Raw genomic sequence first — 14,169 nt, 5'->3', positions numbered from 1 at the left:
ACTGAGGCATATGCATCATGTCCAGTCTTAATTCCGCTTCGGGTAAAAGCTGATGTTTGTGGAATTAACGTTGAACCAGCGTTTAATTTGTCAGCTCACTTTTCACCTCCGACATGGCGGGAAAGAGAGCTGCAGCGGGCTTACAAACAACCACAGAAGGCTGTTTTAAACCAACTTTCAAGGAATCGCTGGAATACGCCTTAGCTGACATTCTTCGAACAGTTAAACCCGTCTGATTAGAGCTCTTGCAGTGCAAAATGGTTTAGTAATGCCCTCTAAAACTACAGGTCAAGCTTGCCACACCTCCGGGCTCTCGGTTGTTGTACATTGTCCGAGACAGCCGAATAGTGACCTAAGAAATAGTGAAGGACGCCCCGCTCGCAGGCGGACTTAAGCCCTGTATAGCCCCAGCGGATTAATGATGGAAACTTTGATGTGAGATGAAAGACTTCCACCACCATTTGTAAGGCTTGACAGAAAAGGAGATTCCGACCCGAGATGGAACATGAGAGATACCGATTACAGATTAAGTGTTGAAATCAAGATCTGGAAAGACTAGCAGTATCCAAGTTTGAAGTCCATGGCAGGCAGGCAGTTAGTGTGCTAACGACAAAGCGAGTAATCTACCGCGCGGTCGGGTCGTTTTCTTAACATATCTCCACCACGATCGGCGATTACCCACCTTTTCATGTCTTTCGTCCGGGGCGCGCCCTCTAAAGCCGCGGATATAACCAAACAATTGATCTGTAATTGGGCTTTTGGTCCATACCTCAGTCCGGAAACTCTGACATTTCCCGCTGGCTTATCAAGTAAGTACAGGACTGCACTGTGCTGTGTGCTGTACAATGCCTAGGGCCTTCCCAGTGCCTCGGAAGATTTGCAAGCATGACAAGAACAGCTACGCCCTTGCTGGACCCCATTGCACCGCAGCTGAGATGTAGTTACGTTGGGCGCGCGCCTTATACCCCCAAGCAAAGCTATATGTACATGTACTGTGCTGTAGGAGCAGGAGTAGGAGTAGGAGGTAGGATTAATGGATCTCGTTATCCGGGCTCGGGTGGTTTAAATACCTTGATTTACCCTACCCATCTGCCCAACCCTCTCCCGATACCTACTCACTTCCTTTTTTGATTATCCATTTGCTTCATCTGATCTGAACTGATTATATCAACAATCAACATATTATCAACAGACGAGGAAAAAGAAAAAGGTCGACTTCATTTAATAAGCTTCGCCGTCGGGGTTCGGGAATTGCGACGACACGGACACCAAGACTGACTCCATCCCAAAACCGCTTACACAAGCCAAGCCAAGAAAGAGCCGACTGGGGGGCCATTTATTAGTCGCCGCCTCCCGCCATCAAAATCCCATCAATAAATACCTAGTCACAGCTCAGCCGGAATCTTATTACTTTGCGACTCGAGAGATTTTCCATTTTATCGAAATTAACAGATCGACATATTTGGATGATATCATAAGACGTCAATACTTTTTACTATTCGGATAACAACATAAAGACAGCCTGAGTGCGTCTGACCCAACAGATACTCACACCAACTACACCACATACATCTATATATACACAACCCATATACATTACCAAAAATGGCCACCGAAACCGAGACTTTATCCTTTTCGCTGCCTACGAGCACCGCTCCCACCGACGTTTCTGAGTCAACATGCATGCCTCACTCAGGTCCCTTTCTCCAACAACAATCGGCATTTCCACCACAGCACATACCCGCCGAGTGGGATACTCGGATACCACCAATGCACACACCCGCAACGCACGCACAGCAATTTTGTAACGAGAGCTCATCAAGCGGAAGCGGAAGCGGCTGTTTCAATGATGGAGGCCTTTTATACAGAGTCCAGGCTGAGCGCGAATGTCGAGAGGGACCTGGCAAGTAAGTTTTCCAAGCAATTGCACAATTTATTAGTGGATGTCGAATGAATTGCTGACTGTAATTTGGTTGGTTGTAGAACTGTCGAAGAGGCTTGTCAACGTTCTCTAAACCACTTCCCCTGTCCGGGACTCGCCTTTCCGATGCCAGCTCTCGATTTCGATTTTAGAATTGCAGTCCGTTTGAACCAAGACGCTGTTCATGTGGATTCAGGCAATACCAAAGAAATCACTACCGTTGCAGCCGGAGTATGGTCCGGATCATTTGGCCACGGCCGCGTCATTGTACGTTTTTATTTTTCCTCTAACCCCCTGATTTGATACATCCTGCGCTATTATTAAATCCGTGGCTGACTGAGGAGGATGTTATGTGTGGTTTATAGGCAGGCGGTTATGATCTTGGTCAAGCACGCGGTTTTCGACCCATGAGACTTGTTGAGGGTGCCTTTGTAATTCAAACAAGCGACGAACAGCCCGCACTGTAAGGCATTCTCCGTTGACGAGCCAATCATGATCGGGTACTGACTAAGTGAACTAGACTTGAAATGCGCACGCGAGGTTCCCTCTCAGGACCCGCAGACGTGCTTGACACTCTATTAAGCCCCAAGGCACCAAAGGATATCGACCCACGACGCTACGGCTTCCGCATGTTCGCGACTTTCAAGACGTCCGACAAGCGATACGCCGAGATTGTCAACTGTGGATTATGGGTCGCCAGTGGTGCCTGGCGTGGCGAACACTTGGTTATCGAGTAAGTCTTTGACTCATCGCTCAAACCACATGAGCATAGGTAGCTAACCACAACACGCAGTGCCTACCGTGTTACATAAAATCTCCGTCACAACCGAAAAGAAGTTGAGAAAGGACAGACTTAAAGCATTGCATATGGGGCTTAGCGGACCTTCGGCGCAACACAGGGCAACAGGAGTTGGGATTTTTGACACCCGCGTCAAGTTTTGACCGGCACGTGGAAAGGAAAGGAATGAATAGGACTGAACGATGCATTGAGAGGCGTAGATGTTCTTGTGATTTTGTCATCTCTTCTTCTTCCCCATTTAGGCACAACGGTGAAGTGATCATGATCACCTGCCTATTCAAAACTACAGATATTTAGCGCCACGATTTATAATAATATTCAACACTTCCGAGTACATTCGATTCTGGTCCCATATAAGCAGTCAATCTCACTGCCCAGTTTTATACAATGCCCGAATCGAACAAGGATTTCTTCATGGATTAACAAGCAACCACCATCCACTTCTTCCTGGCGGCTATTCTAAGCCAAATACTCGAGATACAATTCCCGTCCAATCACGCCCAACTCCTATCAGCCATTAGGATTTTGACCATATGTAAGACGGCCTTTGATTTGATTGATTCATAATCACCGTTTCGCAAAGGCAACCCAGATCATCTGGATCGGCGGCCTTCCAAAGATTCTTCTAACTCGTCCAACAGACTCGACTCAGCTTTCGGATCTCGATACTGTCAGATTTGACCTTGGTCCTGTGGATCATACTTGCGTATCCGCGCCTTCCGACTCGGACGCCGTGGAATGTGTTTTACTTCTCGAGACTGAATCGGAATAGCTGTCAGCGAGAGCACAATGCTAACACCAAGGCAAGGGTTCGCATATGCAAGGTAACTGACCTGGTAGATCGGATGCGACACGCCCATGCTGTCGTGCACCTAGATCCCTTATCGCCGTTACCTGCGGAGCTATCTCACTTGAGCTTAATCAGGACCTCCAAACAGTTGAGCTTCCTCAGGCGGCTTTCGTCCTCCTCGTCGCCTTCGGCCACCACATCATCTATGGTGCCAACAGTGCCCGTCTTGATCTCCACCTCGCAGTCCCCCTCCTGCTCAAACCAGCCTGCAAGGGAAATGGTCTTTTCAATTGCTTTTCCGGTGCCCAGAAGTGTCACCGCACCACCATCGCTCGCACCGCCGGCAGTCCGCTTAAGACCCTCGACACGCGCGTGCAGCGACGTGTGCTTCGGTGCCGCGTCGGTCTTCTTGAGCGAGGCGTCGAGCTGCTTGCGGACGCGCTTTACGGCTGCCATGAAAGGCGTTTTAGAAGACACGTAGATAATCCGGGATTTGGATGATGCTGGAGCCTGGCGCCTGGTTAGGGGGCGCTTTTCGACACGGGCGCCTGCAGAAGTGTTAGTGCCGTTATCCGTAGCACGTTGTGAGATCCTATACCTTTTGAGATGGCCGGTAGCTTAGTATGTGTGCCATGGACCTTCTTAGGCGCATTGTTAACCTCAGTTGAAGCCATCGTGTTATTTGTTGTGAGGTATGGGTTGCCTGAAGGCGAGTGGTAGGCAGATGAGTACTGATCAGAACTTAGGACACTGAAAGCTAGCGCTCCACAGAAATTTAGGTTTCAAGCATTCGAGATCTCCGTTGATTCTGGCTGTTTTTTTGTATATTTGTTTGGTTAAGTTTTGGTATGTTTGATTGGGATGAATGATTGACAATAGTTGAAGGGTAGAAAATCTTATGAGTGAAAGTTTCTTGAGATACGTTCACCCCACTACCCGCGATGGTTTATAGGAAGGTTAAAAGACATACACAACAAAACATAAGTTCTTGGACTCAAAATAGTTCAATTCAGAAGTACTGTCGCAATCTACAACACATTCCATTTCATCACTCTTATTTCTCACTACCAAGATGATTCAAAATGGGAGTTATTATATCACCGCCACATGTGGCGCAGCTGTCTGCACCCTTCACTCCTTAGCGCAGTAACGACCCGCGACAGAAAGACGTCACTTCCAGGCGCAAAGCTCACCTGGACTCAGTCCCCTCGGGGCCATTCCTCAAAATCCAACTCGTCCATATCTCAACATCACCTCACTATACAACACAAACTTGATGGCTGCCTACACTATTCAATATCCAGGACTCACCAGCTAGGCACCCATTCACAATGTCCATTGCAATCTGGCCTCCCGTCTCTCCCGATCAGCTCAGGCTTAAAGCCTCGGAAAGCCAGGTACATCGAAACCCTCTCGATTTGCGCAAAGCGAAGGAATTGAAACACTGGACGATATGCTGATCTACTTTGACAAGGCGCGCGAGTTGGATTGGATCGTTAACGAAACGCTCGAGCTGTGTCGCGATCTTAAACATGGCCTTGAGGATTGTTATGCGCTCCTCGCGCCCATCGATCCCGGCAGTACACTTGTCATGAGCACGCCGCGCAACGAGAAAGTCAAGGGGACACTGACGCGCGTGGGCACCCGCATCGTCAAAGGTGTAAGGACATCCATTGAACCCCATGCTTCTGTCGCAAGCTGCGCCAGCTTCTCGTTTTATGCTGACACCTTTTGGTCGCAGGCAATACATCTTCAGCTTCGAACAATACCCCCACAGACGCTATCGCTATCGCAAAACGAGGTCATTCATATACAGGGTCTTGATGCTTTGCATAACCATCTCAACCAATCCATCGACTTACTAGCCATAACCTTGTCCAGGCCACAGGACGCCCGCTCTCTCGCCTCGACTCTAAGCATTCTCGCCGATTCTATCAACGACTCTTCAATTCTCCTCAAAGGTCCTCCCTTGACGGATTCCGATCCTGCTTGGCAGATGTGCTCATGTCCGTCGCACCAGTTTAGTCCTTCGATCGGACCAAACCTTAGCTTTTACCTCGGATTACAAGAAAGCAGCATAATTCTCTGGTTACGTGCCCTCGAGCCCGTCCATGCCCCTGTTCATTTTGGCACGAAACTTGGTCTAGCATTCGGAACTGTCCGTCGTTTGGAGCATGACGAGATGGACACCATATTCCGCTACAACACGCAGGGGTCCGGTGTTGGTGACTCGAAGCGGGGCAGTGCCCGCCATACCCCGGAGCCAGGATCGTCCGCTGCTGGCGTGGATAGCAATGATGTTCAGGAAGTCTATGTCCGGGAAAAGGTGCGCGTCGAAAGTGCAGATCCGAGCCTCATATCCATCCAGTCCAAGCTTAACTACCTCAGTCACATGCTTGGTCAAGCACGAAGGAACATCACAGAGGTCCTGAGCGTAGACTCCTAGCAAAGAGGGGAAAGGCCATGTGAGCGGCTTTGCATGTAAATTGATTGGATACCCCGGCGTTGTAGTGGAAGCGACTATTATTGGTTATAATTTCTTAGATTCGCTTTACTCAGGTAATATTCATGAGCCTTTGGTTTGTCACATTCTTGGCCCTCAAATCTGGAGGTGGTTCTAGTTTCATTGAGTTTGTAGAAACAAATAATACATTTGTACATGTAATCCATGATCCACGTTTCCTCACTCCTTGGCTAAACCTGTAAGAACACCAATTCAAAAGAAACGAACTATGCAGTGAAACTTCTCGGACATGACCTATGTCCTGTCCAATGACCCATGCTTCTTCATCAACCGGAGACCCATATAAGATATCGCAAACAGGACTGTTTCCAAGCCTTTATCGGACAGGAGACCAAGGCATGGGAACGAGAATCTTGGACTTCATGCTCTGGATGAGAGGAACTGTCTTGTGGACAGTGTCGCTCCATCCCTCAACCTGCCAGCTCTGCTCGCGGCGGTTGCGGCGCTCCTCCAGATTGGCAAACTGCCATAGGTGGTGGACAGTGTTGAGGTCGCCAATCTGAACAAACCAGGCACCAACACCTTCCATGACCTCACGTCGAGCCTTAAGTCCTCGTCGCCAGTGTGTCTCCCACTCAAGCAGGTTGCCAGGGTGCAATGTGTATGAGCGCAGTTCAAAGATGCCACCCAGTGATCGTGGAGGCGTTGTTGGCCAGAAGGAGAACTCCTGCATGAGTGAGATCTTCTTGCTGGTAATTAAGCCCTTGAGCTTGCTGTCGAACTCGGAAAACTCGGGGTGGTGTGTCATGTTGTATCGAGACTGGTGGTAACCCTCGTACTTTTGGTACTCCCAGATATGAACTTGCCATGGTTAGCGACCGGAAACCTGTACGAAATTGACTTGTACTTACCAAAGGTATCGCAATCGCCGACCTCTGTCCTCCAGCTTCCGACCAGATTCACCTTGTTCTCTGGGGCATTTGCCATCTTGGGATACCACTTGCCGACGAGCTCGACATATTCGTCAACTTTGTCGTGCTTGACTTCGTGTTGGACGATTGAGTGGACGTATTTGCCACGAGCAAGGACCTGACTGAAGCTTGCTTCAAGCTGGGCATCGAGCTCGCGACCCTCCTTGGTGCCGTAGATGAGATTCGTCAAGGGGCCTGCCTTGCGGGATGGCTCGGGTTCTTTAGCCTCTTCGGTTTGTCCTACATGGTCATTCTGTGAGCCTTCGTCCGACTTGGCGAACGGAACGTTAGCAGCCTGCGGATGGGAGGGCAACGAACTGGCTTCTCGCTTCTTCTGTGCTTCTAACAAGTGCTCGCGAAATTCTTTCTGCTTCTTGCTAAACTTTTCGACCTCTGCGTGTGTAGGGTTGACATCTCCAATGGAAGGGGTGCGACCGCCAAGGACAGCAGTTGAGCTCAGAGCTCGCACGCCGGCGCGCGGAGTGACAGTAGTGGCGCGTGCGAACTGGCGACTAAACATTTTTGGAGGTGTAACAAAGAGGTATTGAGGAGTAAAAGTGCAAAGTCTCTTTTAAGCTGGTGAGGCGCAATGTGTATCTAACAAAAGCTGACACAAGGCGCGGGGAGAATGCGGGCGATCTTTCAGGGAGCAACAACGTCGGAGATCAACGTTGGAGTCGTGCGTGAGAGACAGGGGGAGATGCTGAAACAAGGAAATACACCGAGGATTTAGACGAGGTATGTAGTAGTAGAGCGGAAGCAGAAGGTCAGATGCGGCACAATTGGTGGCAACCAAAACAAAGGCTGGTCGTTTGGTGCGGGCAGAGAGCACAGCAGAAGCGGGAAGGCAGGCGTTTAAGCGCAAAGGTGGTATCAGAGGCAGTTCTGGGTTGAGATTGCCCTGGTAAAGGTAAGGAGGGCGTAGCAGGTGGACGATTGGGCGGCCGAGAGTTGGAGGGACGGAACGGCTTTTCGGTTGCACGCCCAGGAATGTATAATTGACTTCACCCCGCACTTTTTGGGTGAGTTTTTTTTGGTTGTTTTGTTTATGACGAGTACAGATTCTGAACAATGACAGAATAGGCTGATTTAATTGAGAGAAATAAGGGGACGAGACGTACAGGTTCAGCAGTATGTACACTACCTTCTTAAAGCTGGAGCTTCAGGAGCTATCTGATGATGTCACTCCACCGGGCATCACGTGTAAAAGCTTAGCGCGCCATAAGAATGCGGGGTTCGGTTGGGCTTGCTGTTCCTCAGCTCTGGCAGGAGTACGTATTTTCTGACTCAGCTGGTCTCGAACTAGAAAATGTAAAGCCTCACAATTGAGGCACACAGAAAATCATCCGGGCTCGGCTTCGGCAGAACCCGCTCGGAGCTTTGCTGGGTCTGTCGTTCGGAAAAAGGCTCGTTCTGTAGCAATCTCAATCTCAAAGCACCCGTTGCCGACGTCCAAGTCCATCAAACCGAACCTACCTCCCGCGATACCCACGAAATCCGTCATCATGTCTTGGCTCGGTGTTCAACCCCTCAAGAAGTTCAACGCTCCCTTCTGTACGTTCAATTGCGACTCTCCCGACTGCGCCATCGCGAATCTGTCCCGCTGACTCTTCCCTACAGTGAAGCCATACTGGCCTTTCTTCGCCGCCGGTACGTCTAATTGCGCAGCTCGCTCGACGAATCCGCTCTCCCCTCGAGCTTTCCCCCGTGCTCCCGACTTCGATTGATGCATCGATGAGATTTGGACAGCAATTAACCCGGATGCAGGTGTTGTCATTGCCTACGGTGTCAACTCCGCCCAGAACGCCATGATGAACTGTACGATCCCTATAAAATGAGTTATTCAGAACTACGATTGACCAGACATAACAGCCGCCGAGTTCAAGAACGACCCCCGCAACCCTAACGCCAAAACCGGTGGCCACTAAGATATTGGAAATGGGAAAAGGGATTTCGTCCAAGCCGGCAAGCATAATCGATCCGCTCGAACGCGAGGTTAGGGCCCACGAGATGGAACTGTATCATAGAATCGCAAAAGGGGCTTAATTGACCTATACAACGATCTGTACGACTTACCCACGGGTGCAGTCGGCAGCAACGAATACGCTCAAAAGATCCGGATGTTCGAATGTGCTGGGAATCAGGCATCAGGAATCAAGCAGTCTGGTTATGTGACATGTGAAAAACCCCTTGACTCACTCTGAAATCTACCATCATGCTCCGTGGTTTATTTCTATTTTTGTTCAAGGAAGATAAACTATGGCCCAATACTCACCGCGACATACGAGCGATTACGCTCTTGTGGATGTAGCGGTCCATCATCATGGCCACATGATTCATTTTGTTCTCTGTTTAGTAATTCAATGAGTGACAATGCAATACCCTTTTCCACTTCATATTGAGATATGTCGATTAGCCTTATATAATAAAGTTTAACCAATTTGAACGTCATGCATAGTGCATACAGTGACATCAGTGGGCGTGAATGTGGAATTATGAATGCATAGTAGGCAATACGTTTTCATCAATATGCCATCCTATGTATAGAACATGATACGCCCTTGATCAAGGGTTTTCAGAGCAAAGCATTGTTTTGGTGGGGATGAAGCATGATATGTTGAAGCAACGGCCCGACGCCCTTAGAAAGACCTCTCCTGACAAATCATTGTTATCGCTACCTTCACTCACTCCACGTCGTCGACTCATACGGCGAAACAACCTCTTACAATACCGATTTAAGTCCGCCTCACTCACCAAAACTCCGTCTTTTTTCACCTTAGATGCGTTTGCTCGTTGGCATATTTTCTGCCGCTAGACCGATTACTACCGCAACTTCAACCAGAAGAGTCTCGTCTTTCAGATTTCCGTCCTCTTTGTTCAGAGTTTGCTTTTCTACAATGACTGCCACACCAACGACCAAGGCCAACGGCAATGGAGGAAAGAAGGAGGTTAAGATTCTTATGCTTCACGGTAAGTTCAAGATGTATTTATAAAAGCTGCAGGTGTGCATAGTCTTCATGCATGGCAATCGTCATACCTCAGACTAGCTCATAAACATCTCAAAACTCACTCACTGACATTCGCCAGGCTTCACACAGTCTGGCGAGCTCTTCCGTGCCAAGACTCGCGCTTTAGAGAAAACTATCGTCAAGCTTCTCAACCCTATCTCACTTCTCCCTGTCTTTCTTTATGCCACGGGTCCTAGTCGGCTTAGCCCGGAAGACATTCCCGGCTATCAACCTCCTGAGGAGCCGCAGGCTGAGGACTACCAGCCTGACACCTGGGCTTGGTGGCGCAAGGATGAAGCTTCTGGGAACTACCGTCTGCTAGACGAGGGAATGGCTACCGTCGCACAGGCTATCCGTGACTCGGAAGGCATCGATGCGGTGTGCGGCTTCAGTCAAGGTGCTGCCATGGCTGCTCTCGTTGCGGCAGCGATGGAGCCGGATCGTGCTGTACCAGAGGGAAAGGAGGGAAATTGGGCGAGAGGGTTGAGAGAGGCAAATTCTGGAAACCCTCTCAAGTTCGCCGTATGTTACTCAGGCTTCTGGGCAACTCCCGACTCACTACAATTTTGCTTTGGACCCAAGATCAAGACTCCCACGCTGCATTTCGTGGGCAGTCTTGACACAGTGGTTGATGAAGACCGAAGTCGCGCACTTTCAGATCGTTGCGAGGACCCTCTCGTGCTTATCCACCCTGGAGGCCACCACGTACCCGTGAACAAACAATGGGCAGCACCACTAGCTGGGTTTATCAAGGAACATGGTCAAGACAAAGAGCCCAAGGCGGAGCTGTAATTATGGGCTGTTTAGATTATACATATAGACTGCAAATAGATAGACTTAAGTAGACTGAATGTCATGTCATATATCCTCATCCTGGGGACTATCTAACCTGTATAATACAGAACACCCATACCGTCATGATGATAAACAGCTCTATCCATTACTCCGAACCCTTATTTGGCAGGCTGAATCCGCGCCATCATCTCTTCCTTGGTGATGAGATGATCAATTCTCTCGAGCAGGCCCAAAAGGCTCTTCATGTTGTGACTCCATTCGTTGAGAACATCGTCAGCATCTCGAGGCTTAGCAAAGTTGACGATTCGTGCGGGTCGATCAATCTTGGCATAAACGGTCTTGGAAGTCACAAGTTCGCTGATGTACTTCTCGGTCTCGTCCTCGGTCAAATCCAGTAGTTGCGTAAGGCGGCTCATCTGGATGCGAGTGTAGTACTTAGCGACGACTCGCACGTTGTGCTCGATCACTCGCTTTCGGAGATCTTGCCATCGCTTATGTGCCTTGTCGTCTGAAGACTGGCCAGGCTGCACGTCAAAGACATCGGTACTGCAGAGATGAGGTCCAAATCTCTTAGAAATCTCGGGCCATCGCATCAACTCGTGCACAGTAAAAAGTCGTAGAAGTTCGGCTTCCGCGGGGACTTCTGAGTTACGGGTGTCTTTGTGAATTCGGTGGAGGAGATCGTGCTGCTCATTGTCATAGGGAGCTAGAATGACGAAGTAGATGATACGCTGAAGGACCTATGATGGACGTTAGTAAGCTTGATTGATGCTAGAAGCGATTGACATACAGGGCGAAGCTTGGCTGGATCCTCCTCAACGGCTTCTGTGTCCAAGACCTGGCGGTAGTGCTTGCAGACATCGAGGTACTTCTCCTCGTGCTTGGCAAGAATGATTTGCTGCTCATAGTATCGCAGCTTGAGGTCGGTTGTGTCGTCTTCCTTCTCCTCGGGTACCTCCTCGCCGCGGGCTATCTTCTTCTCTCGCTCCTTTTGCTCCTTCTCGATTTGCTCGGCTGTCTTCTTGGGCTTGCGAGAAAGGTATCGGGTGCTAATCTTGCGGCCAAGAATGGCGGCCTGTGTCCAGTCTTCACTCTCAATGCATAGCTCAACCTGGGCCAGAATAAACTCGGTCTTTTCCCTTCGGTCCATGGATCCAAAAGTCTCGACTTGTAGCTCGCAAAGAATCTCGGTGGCGGACTTGAGGTCACCCTGCTTCTTCTTGATATCAGAAAGAATCTTGGTGACACGAGCTCGCTCGACCTCAACAAAGATCTTGCCCTCTGTGACTGTTCGTAGGGTTTCGATGACGGAGAGCTTGGTCTGAAGGTCGGGAGTGTCGTCGAGGAAGCCCATGACGGTCTGAACCATCTTGGTGATGGCTTGCTTAAGCTGGCTGTGCTTCTTGGACATGACCAAGGTCTGGTCGTTCAAGAGACTCCAGTCGCCTGCATTTTTGCATAGTGTAACGATTGCGATCAGTACTCGTGATGTTGATGCAAGATCGGAGGCCTGGTCCTGGATTAGCGGAGAAGAGGATCGAGAGCGCAAGAGCGTACTTGTCGGGTTTGCTTTTCGAGAGCAGCAAGTTTCTCAATTGCGCCTTGAAGGTTGTTTGACTGTATATAATGTCAGTCGGAGCTCGTCTTGGTAATTCAAATCTCAAACACCCACCGCAGCCAGCTTCTCAGCTTCAGGGAGCTGCTGATCAACCTCCTTCGAGAAGTCCTTCTCGGGCTTCAAAACTCCGTCAGACATGGTGGCTTTATTCGCGTTCTGCGTCCCTCAAGATATGTAATTGTTGGTACTGCTGGTGTTGAGGGAGTCGGGTTTGAGAATTGGAGATATGTGGTGTTGATGCTAATGGGTCAAATGTCGTGGGGCGTGTTTGGTTCAGGTAGTCCAAGCTGGTCGATTCAGTGACGAGGCTCACGCAAGAGGCTCCTGCCTGCCTTTCCTAGGTCCCCACTAAGCCGAGCAACGCCAGAGCTGGAATTTAGTGGGACCGATTCCGGAACCTTCGTCATTCAATTCCACGGTCACATGACCGTCACTTACAACCTCAACTACCTAGGCAAGATGAAGGACGTTTTGCTTCTCTATAGAGACGAATACCAGACTAAATGACTGATACCAAAGTTAATCTTGAGACGAAACCGGTGATATGTGATAGTGGTACAACGCCGAACGAAGCCATGTCTTGGCTGGAATGATTGATCGTAGATACAGGGTAAGCGAAGTTCCCTCGAACCGTGTGTTGAAGTACAAGATCACAAATCTGTATGTGGTTTCGAGATGCAGTCGTCACTGCAGTGGTACTAGGCCCTGGTTCGTAATGAGGTTGCAGCAATACTAAAGGCGAGTTGTATGGAGAGTTGTATGGCTCATTTGATGTTTCGTATTAGCGATCTCCTATGTGAGCAGCAAATGGAACTCGAGTTGTTGGAGTACAAAAGCCCACCGTAACCCGTCGTCGAAAAGTATGCTACAGTTTCTCTAGACGTTGGATGAACATGTTCTGAACCATTAAGACGCCACTATGAAAATTAGTAACTTCTAAATAAAGACAGTTCAAAGAGCAGATTGGATTTGGCTAGCGGGTATCTAAAATGAAGAAGAGTATGTTTTGTCGCTAACATATTGTATATGATGCTTCAGAACTGGCAAAGGATAATCAAACACATCTTTAAGAGAGGAAGCTGAAATTAATTCACTACGCAAGGCAGCCGTGTAATTAAGTGGCAATGGAACATATGTTCCTTTGGAAACTCCGCACAGAAACGTGCATAGAGATAGCCCTTTTCAACAGCTGCAAGGAAAACTATCAGTCACTCGCATACTGAGTACGTTCATAGGGTGACAATAATGCTACAAAGAAAAACAATTTAGTCGATGGTAATGGCTCCAAGCTGAGAGCGCAAATTCTTTGTTCTTATGCCAGTAATTATCAAAAAGCCTTGCCAAATGACTACACGTCATGGGCCGAACATTAGAAAACAAGAATCTTAGTCCAATATAATCAAAAAAGTTACTGGAAACAAAACAAAACGTGTATTGGTAAACGTGACATCAATTCTATGTCACATAGTTTTATGGGATCTACAATCCGTCAGGATTAGAAATGATTCTACTTGCAGACTATAGGAATGAGTTCATTTATAGTGCAATATTAATATTTGAATCAACCGCGTTCAGTTCTTGCTGAATCTAGCGATAATCTATTTCATACTGCAAGATGTCAGGATAGCGAGTCGTGATACCGAATTCATGTCATCTTGCTCCATACCATAGAGCTCCAAAACGTACCTTAATAGTTAAATCTTAAATATCTTGAAATAGCCATTATAACAAGAGCTCTGACTGATGATGTAGAGCCAGAAAATCTAGCATGAGATTTAGCAATTGGCATTATGAATTGCATTT

At 48.6% G+C, this 14,169-nt stretch overlaps 9 protein-coding genes across 9 annotated transcripts; 6 read left to right on the top strand and 3 right to left on the bottom strand.

Annotated features, from left to right (window-relative positions):
* Positions 1-688: 688 nt before the first annotated feature.
* FGSG_13577 (uncharacterized protein) lies at positions 689-1,131 on the top strand (the record flags this gene model as incomplete). The annotated part of the gene is made up of 2 exons (XM_011330011.1): positions 689-809; positions 854-1,131. The coding sequence occupies 2 exons, from the start codon at positions 689-691 to the stop codon at positions 1,129-1,131; spliced, it is 399 nt and encodes a 132-aa protein (XP_011328313.1).
* Positions 1,132-1,846: 715 nt separating this feature from the next.
* Positions 1,847-2,015, top strand: FGSG_13578 (uncharacterized protein; the record flags this gene model as incomplete). The annotated part of the gene is made up of 2 exons (XM_011330010.1): positions 1,847-1,907; positions 1,984-2,015. The coding sequence occupies 2 exons, from the start codon at positions 1,847-1,849 to the stop codon at positions 2,013-2,015; spliced, it is 93 nt and encodes a 30-aa protein (XP_011328312.1).
* Positions 2,016-2,448: 433 nt separating this feature from the next.
* Positions 2,449-2,733, top strand: FGSG_13579 (uncharacterized protein; the record flags this gene model as incomplete). Its single annotated transcript, XM_011330009.1, has 2 exons — positions 2,449-2,654; positions 2,715-2,733. 2 exons carry the CDS (start codon positions 2,449-2,451, stop codon positions 2,731-2,733), a joined length of 225 nt encoding a protein of 74 aa, XP_011328311.1.
* A 403-nt stretch (positions 2,734-3,136) lies between these two features.
* FGSG_09427 (uncharacterized protein) lies at positions 3,137-4,365 on the bottom strand. The gene is made up of 3 exons (XM_011330008.1): positions 4,109-4,365; positions 3,554-4,058; positions 3,137-3,478 (listed from the first exon to the last, which is right to left on the bottom strand). Exons 1-2 carry the CDS (start codon positions 4,182-4,184, stop codon positions 3,628-3,630), a joined length of 507 nt encoding a protein of 168 aa, XP_011328310.1. The 5' UTR covers positions 4,185-4,365; the 3' UTR covers positions 3,137-3,478; positions 3,554-3,627.
* Positions 4,366-4,730: 365 nt separating this feature from the next.
* On the top strand, positions 4,731-5,956 carry FGSG_09428 (uncharacterized protein; the record flags this gene model as incomplete). The annotated part of the gene is made up of 2 exons (XM_011330007.1): positions 4,731-5,170; positions 5,252-5,956. Exons 1-2 carry the CDS (start codon positions 4,964-4,966, stop codon positions 5,954-5,956), a joined length of 912 nt encoding a protein of 303 aa, XP_011328309.1. The 5' UTR covers positions 4,731-4,963.
* A 160-nt stretch (positions 5,957-6,116) lies between these two features.
* On the bottom strand, positions 6,117-7,579 carry FGSG_09429 (uncharacterized protein). The gene is made up of 2 exons (XM_011330006.1): positions 6,886-7,579; positions 6,117-6,835 (listed from the first exon to the last, which is right to left on the bottom strand). The coding sequence occupies exons 1-2, from the start codon at positions 7,463-7,465 to the stop codon at positions 6,351-6,353; spliced, it is 1,065 nt and encodes a 354-aa protein (XP_011328308.1). The 5' UTR covers positions 7,466-7,579; the 3' UTR covers positions 6,117-6,350.
* Positions 7,580-8,389: 810 nt separating this feature from the next.
* FGSG_09430 (uncharacterized protein) lies at positions 8,390-9,058 on the top strand. Its single transcript, XM_011330005.1, has 4 exons — positions 8,390-8,499; positions 8,566-8,595; positions 8,713-8,763; positions 8,818-9,058. Exons 1-4 carry the CDS (start codon positions 8,451-8,453, stop codon positions 8,871-8,873), a joined length of 186 nt encoding a protein of 61 aa, XP_011328307.1. The 5' UTR covers positions 8,390-8,450; the 3' UTR covers positions 8,874-9,058.
* A 784-nt stretch (positions 9,059-9,842) lies between these two features.
* Positions 9,843-10,745, top strand: FGSG_09431 (uncharacterized protein; the record flags this gene model as incomplete). Its single annotated transcript, XM_011330004.1, has 2 exons — positions 9,843-9,915; positions 10,033-10,745. The coding sequence occupies 2 exons, from the start codon at positions 9,843-9,845 to the stop codon at positions 10,743-10,745; spliced, it is 786 nt and encodes a 261-aa protein (XP_011328306.1).
* FGSG_09432 (uncharacterized protein) lies at positions 10,032-12,700 on the bottom strand. Its single transcript, XM_011330003.1, has 4 exons — positions 12,421-12,700; positions 12,306-12,365; positions 11,539-12,258; positions 10,032-11,488 (listed from the first exon to the last, which is right to left on the bottom strand). The coding sequence occupies exons 1-4, from the start codon at positions 12,502-12,504 to the stop codon at positions 10,907-10,909; spliced, it is 1,446 nt and encodes a 481-aa protein (XP_011328305.1). The 5' UTR covers positions 12,505-12,700; the 3' UTR covers positions 10,032-10,906.
* Between the last annotated feature and the right edge of the window lie 1,469 nt (positions 12,701-14,169).

The sequence above is a fragment of the Fusarium graminearum genome, chromosome 4, assembly GCF_000240135.3.
Source record: "Fusarium graminearum PH-1 chromosome 4, whole genome shotgun sequence".
Classification (NCBI taxonomy): domain Eukaryota; kingdom Fungi; phylum Ascomycota; class Sordariomycetes; order Hypocreales; family Nectriaceae; genus Fusarium; species Fusarium graminearum.
The sequence above is the reverse complement of the archived record's forward strand: the minus strand, read 5'-3'. Positions and strand labels throughout refer to the sequence as shown.

What these genes read in the sequence shown, in the direction of transcription:
- FGSG_09427 (XM_011330008.1), bottom strand. Translation starts at nt 4,184, where the DNA reads ATGGCTTCAACTGAGGTTAACAATGCGCCTAAGAAGGTCCATGGCACA. An exon ending in GCTACCGGCCATCTCAAAAG is followed by an intron (nt 4,059 to 4,108) that starts GTATAGGATCTC and finishes ACACTTCTGCAG; the next exon opens with GCGCCCGTGTCGAAAAGCGC.
- FGSG_09432 (XM_011330003.1), bottom strand. Translation starts at nt 12,504, where the DNA reads ATGTCTGACGGAGTTTTGAAGCCCGAGAAGGACTTCTCGAAGGAGGTT. An exon ending in TCGAAAAGCAAACCCGACAA is followed by an intron (nt 12,259 to 12,305) that starts GTACGCTCTTGC and finishes ATCCAGGACCAG; the next exon opens with GCCTCCGATCTTGCATCAAC. An exon ending in ATCCAGCCAAGCTTCGCCCT is followed by an intron (nt 11,489 to 11,538) that starts GTATGTCAATCG and finishes CGTCCATCATAG; the next exon opens with GTCCTTCAGCGTATCATCTA.
- FGSG_09429 (XM_011330006.1), bottom strand. Translation starts at nt 7,465, where the DNA reads ATGTTTAGTCGCCAGTTCGCACGCGCCACTACTGTCACTCCGCGCGCC. An exon ending in CGGCGATTGCGATACCTTTG is followed by an intron (nt 6,836 to 6,885) that starts GTAAGTACAAGT and finishes AACCATGGCAAG; the next exon opens with TTCATATCTGGGAGTACCAA.
- FGSG_09430 (XM_011330005.1), top strand. Translation starts at nt 8,451, where the DNA reads ATGTCTTGGCTCGGTGTTCAACCCCTCAAGAAGTTCAACGCTCCCTTC. An exon ending in GAAGTTCAACGCTCCCTTCT is followed by an intron (nt 8,500 to 8,565) that starts GTACGTTCAATT and finishes TCTTCCCTACAG; the next exon opens with TGAAGCCATACTGGCCTTTC. An exon ending in CCAGAACGCCATGATGAACT is followed by an intron (nt 8,764 to 8,817) that starts GTACGATCCCTA and finishes CAGACATAACAG; the next exon opens with CCGCCGAGTTCAAGAACGAC.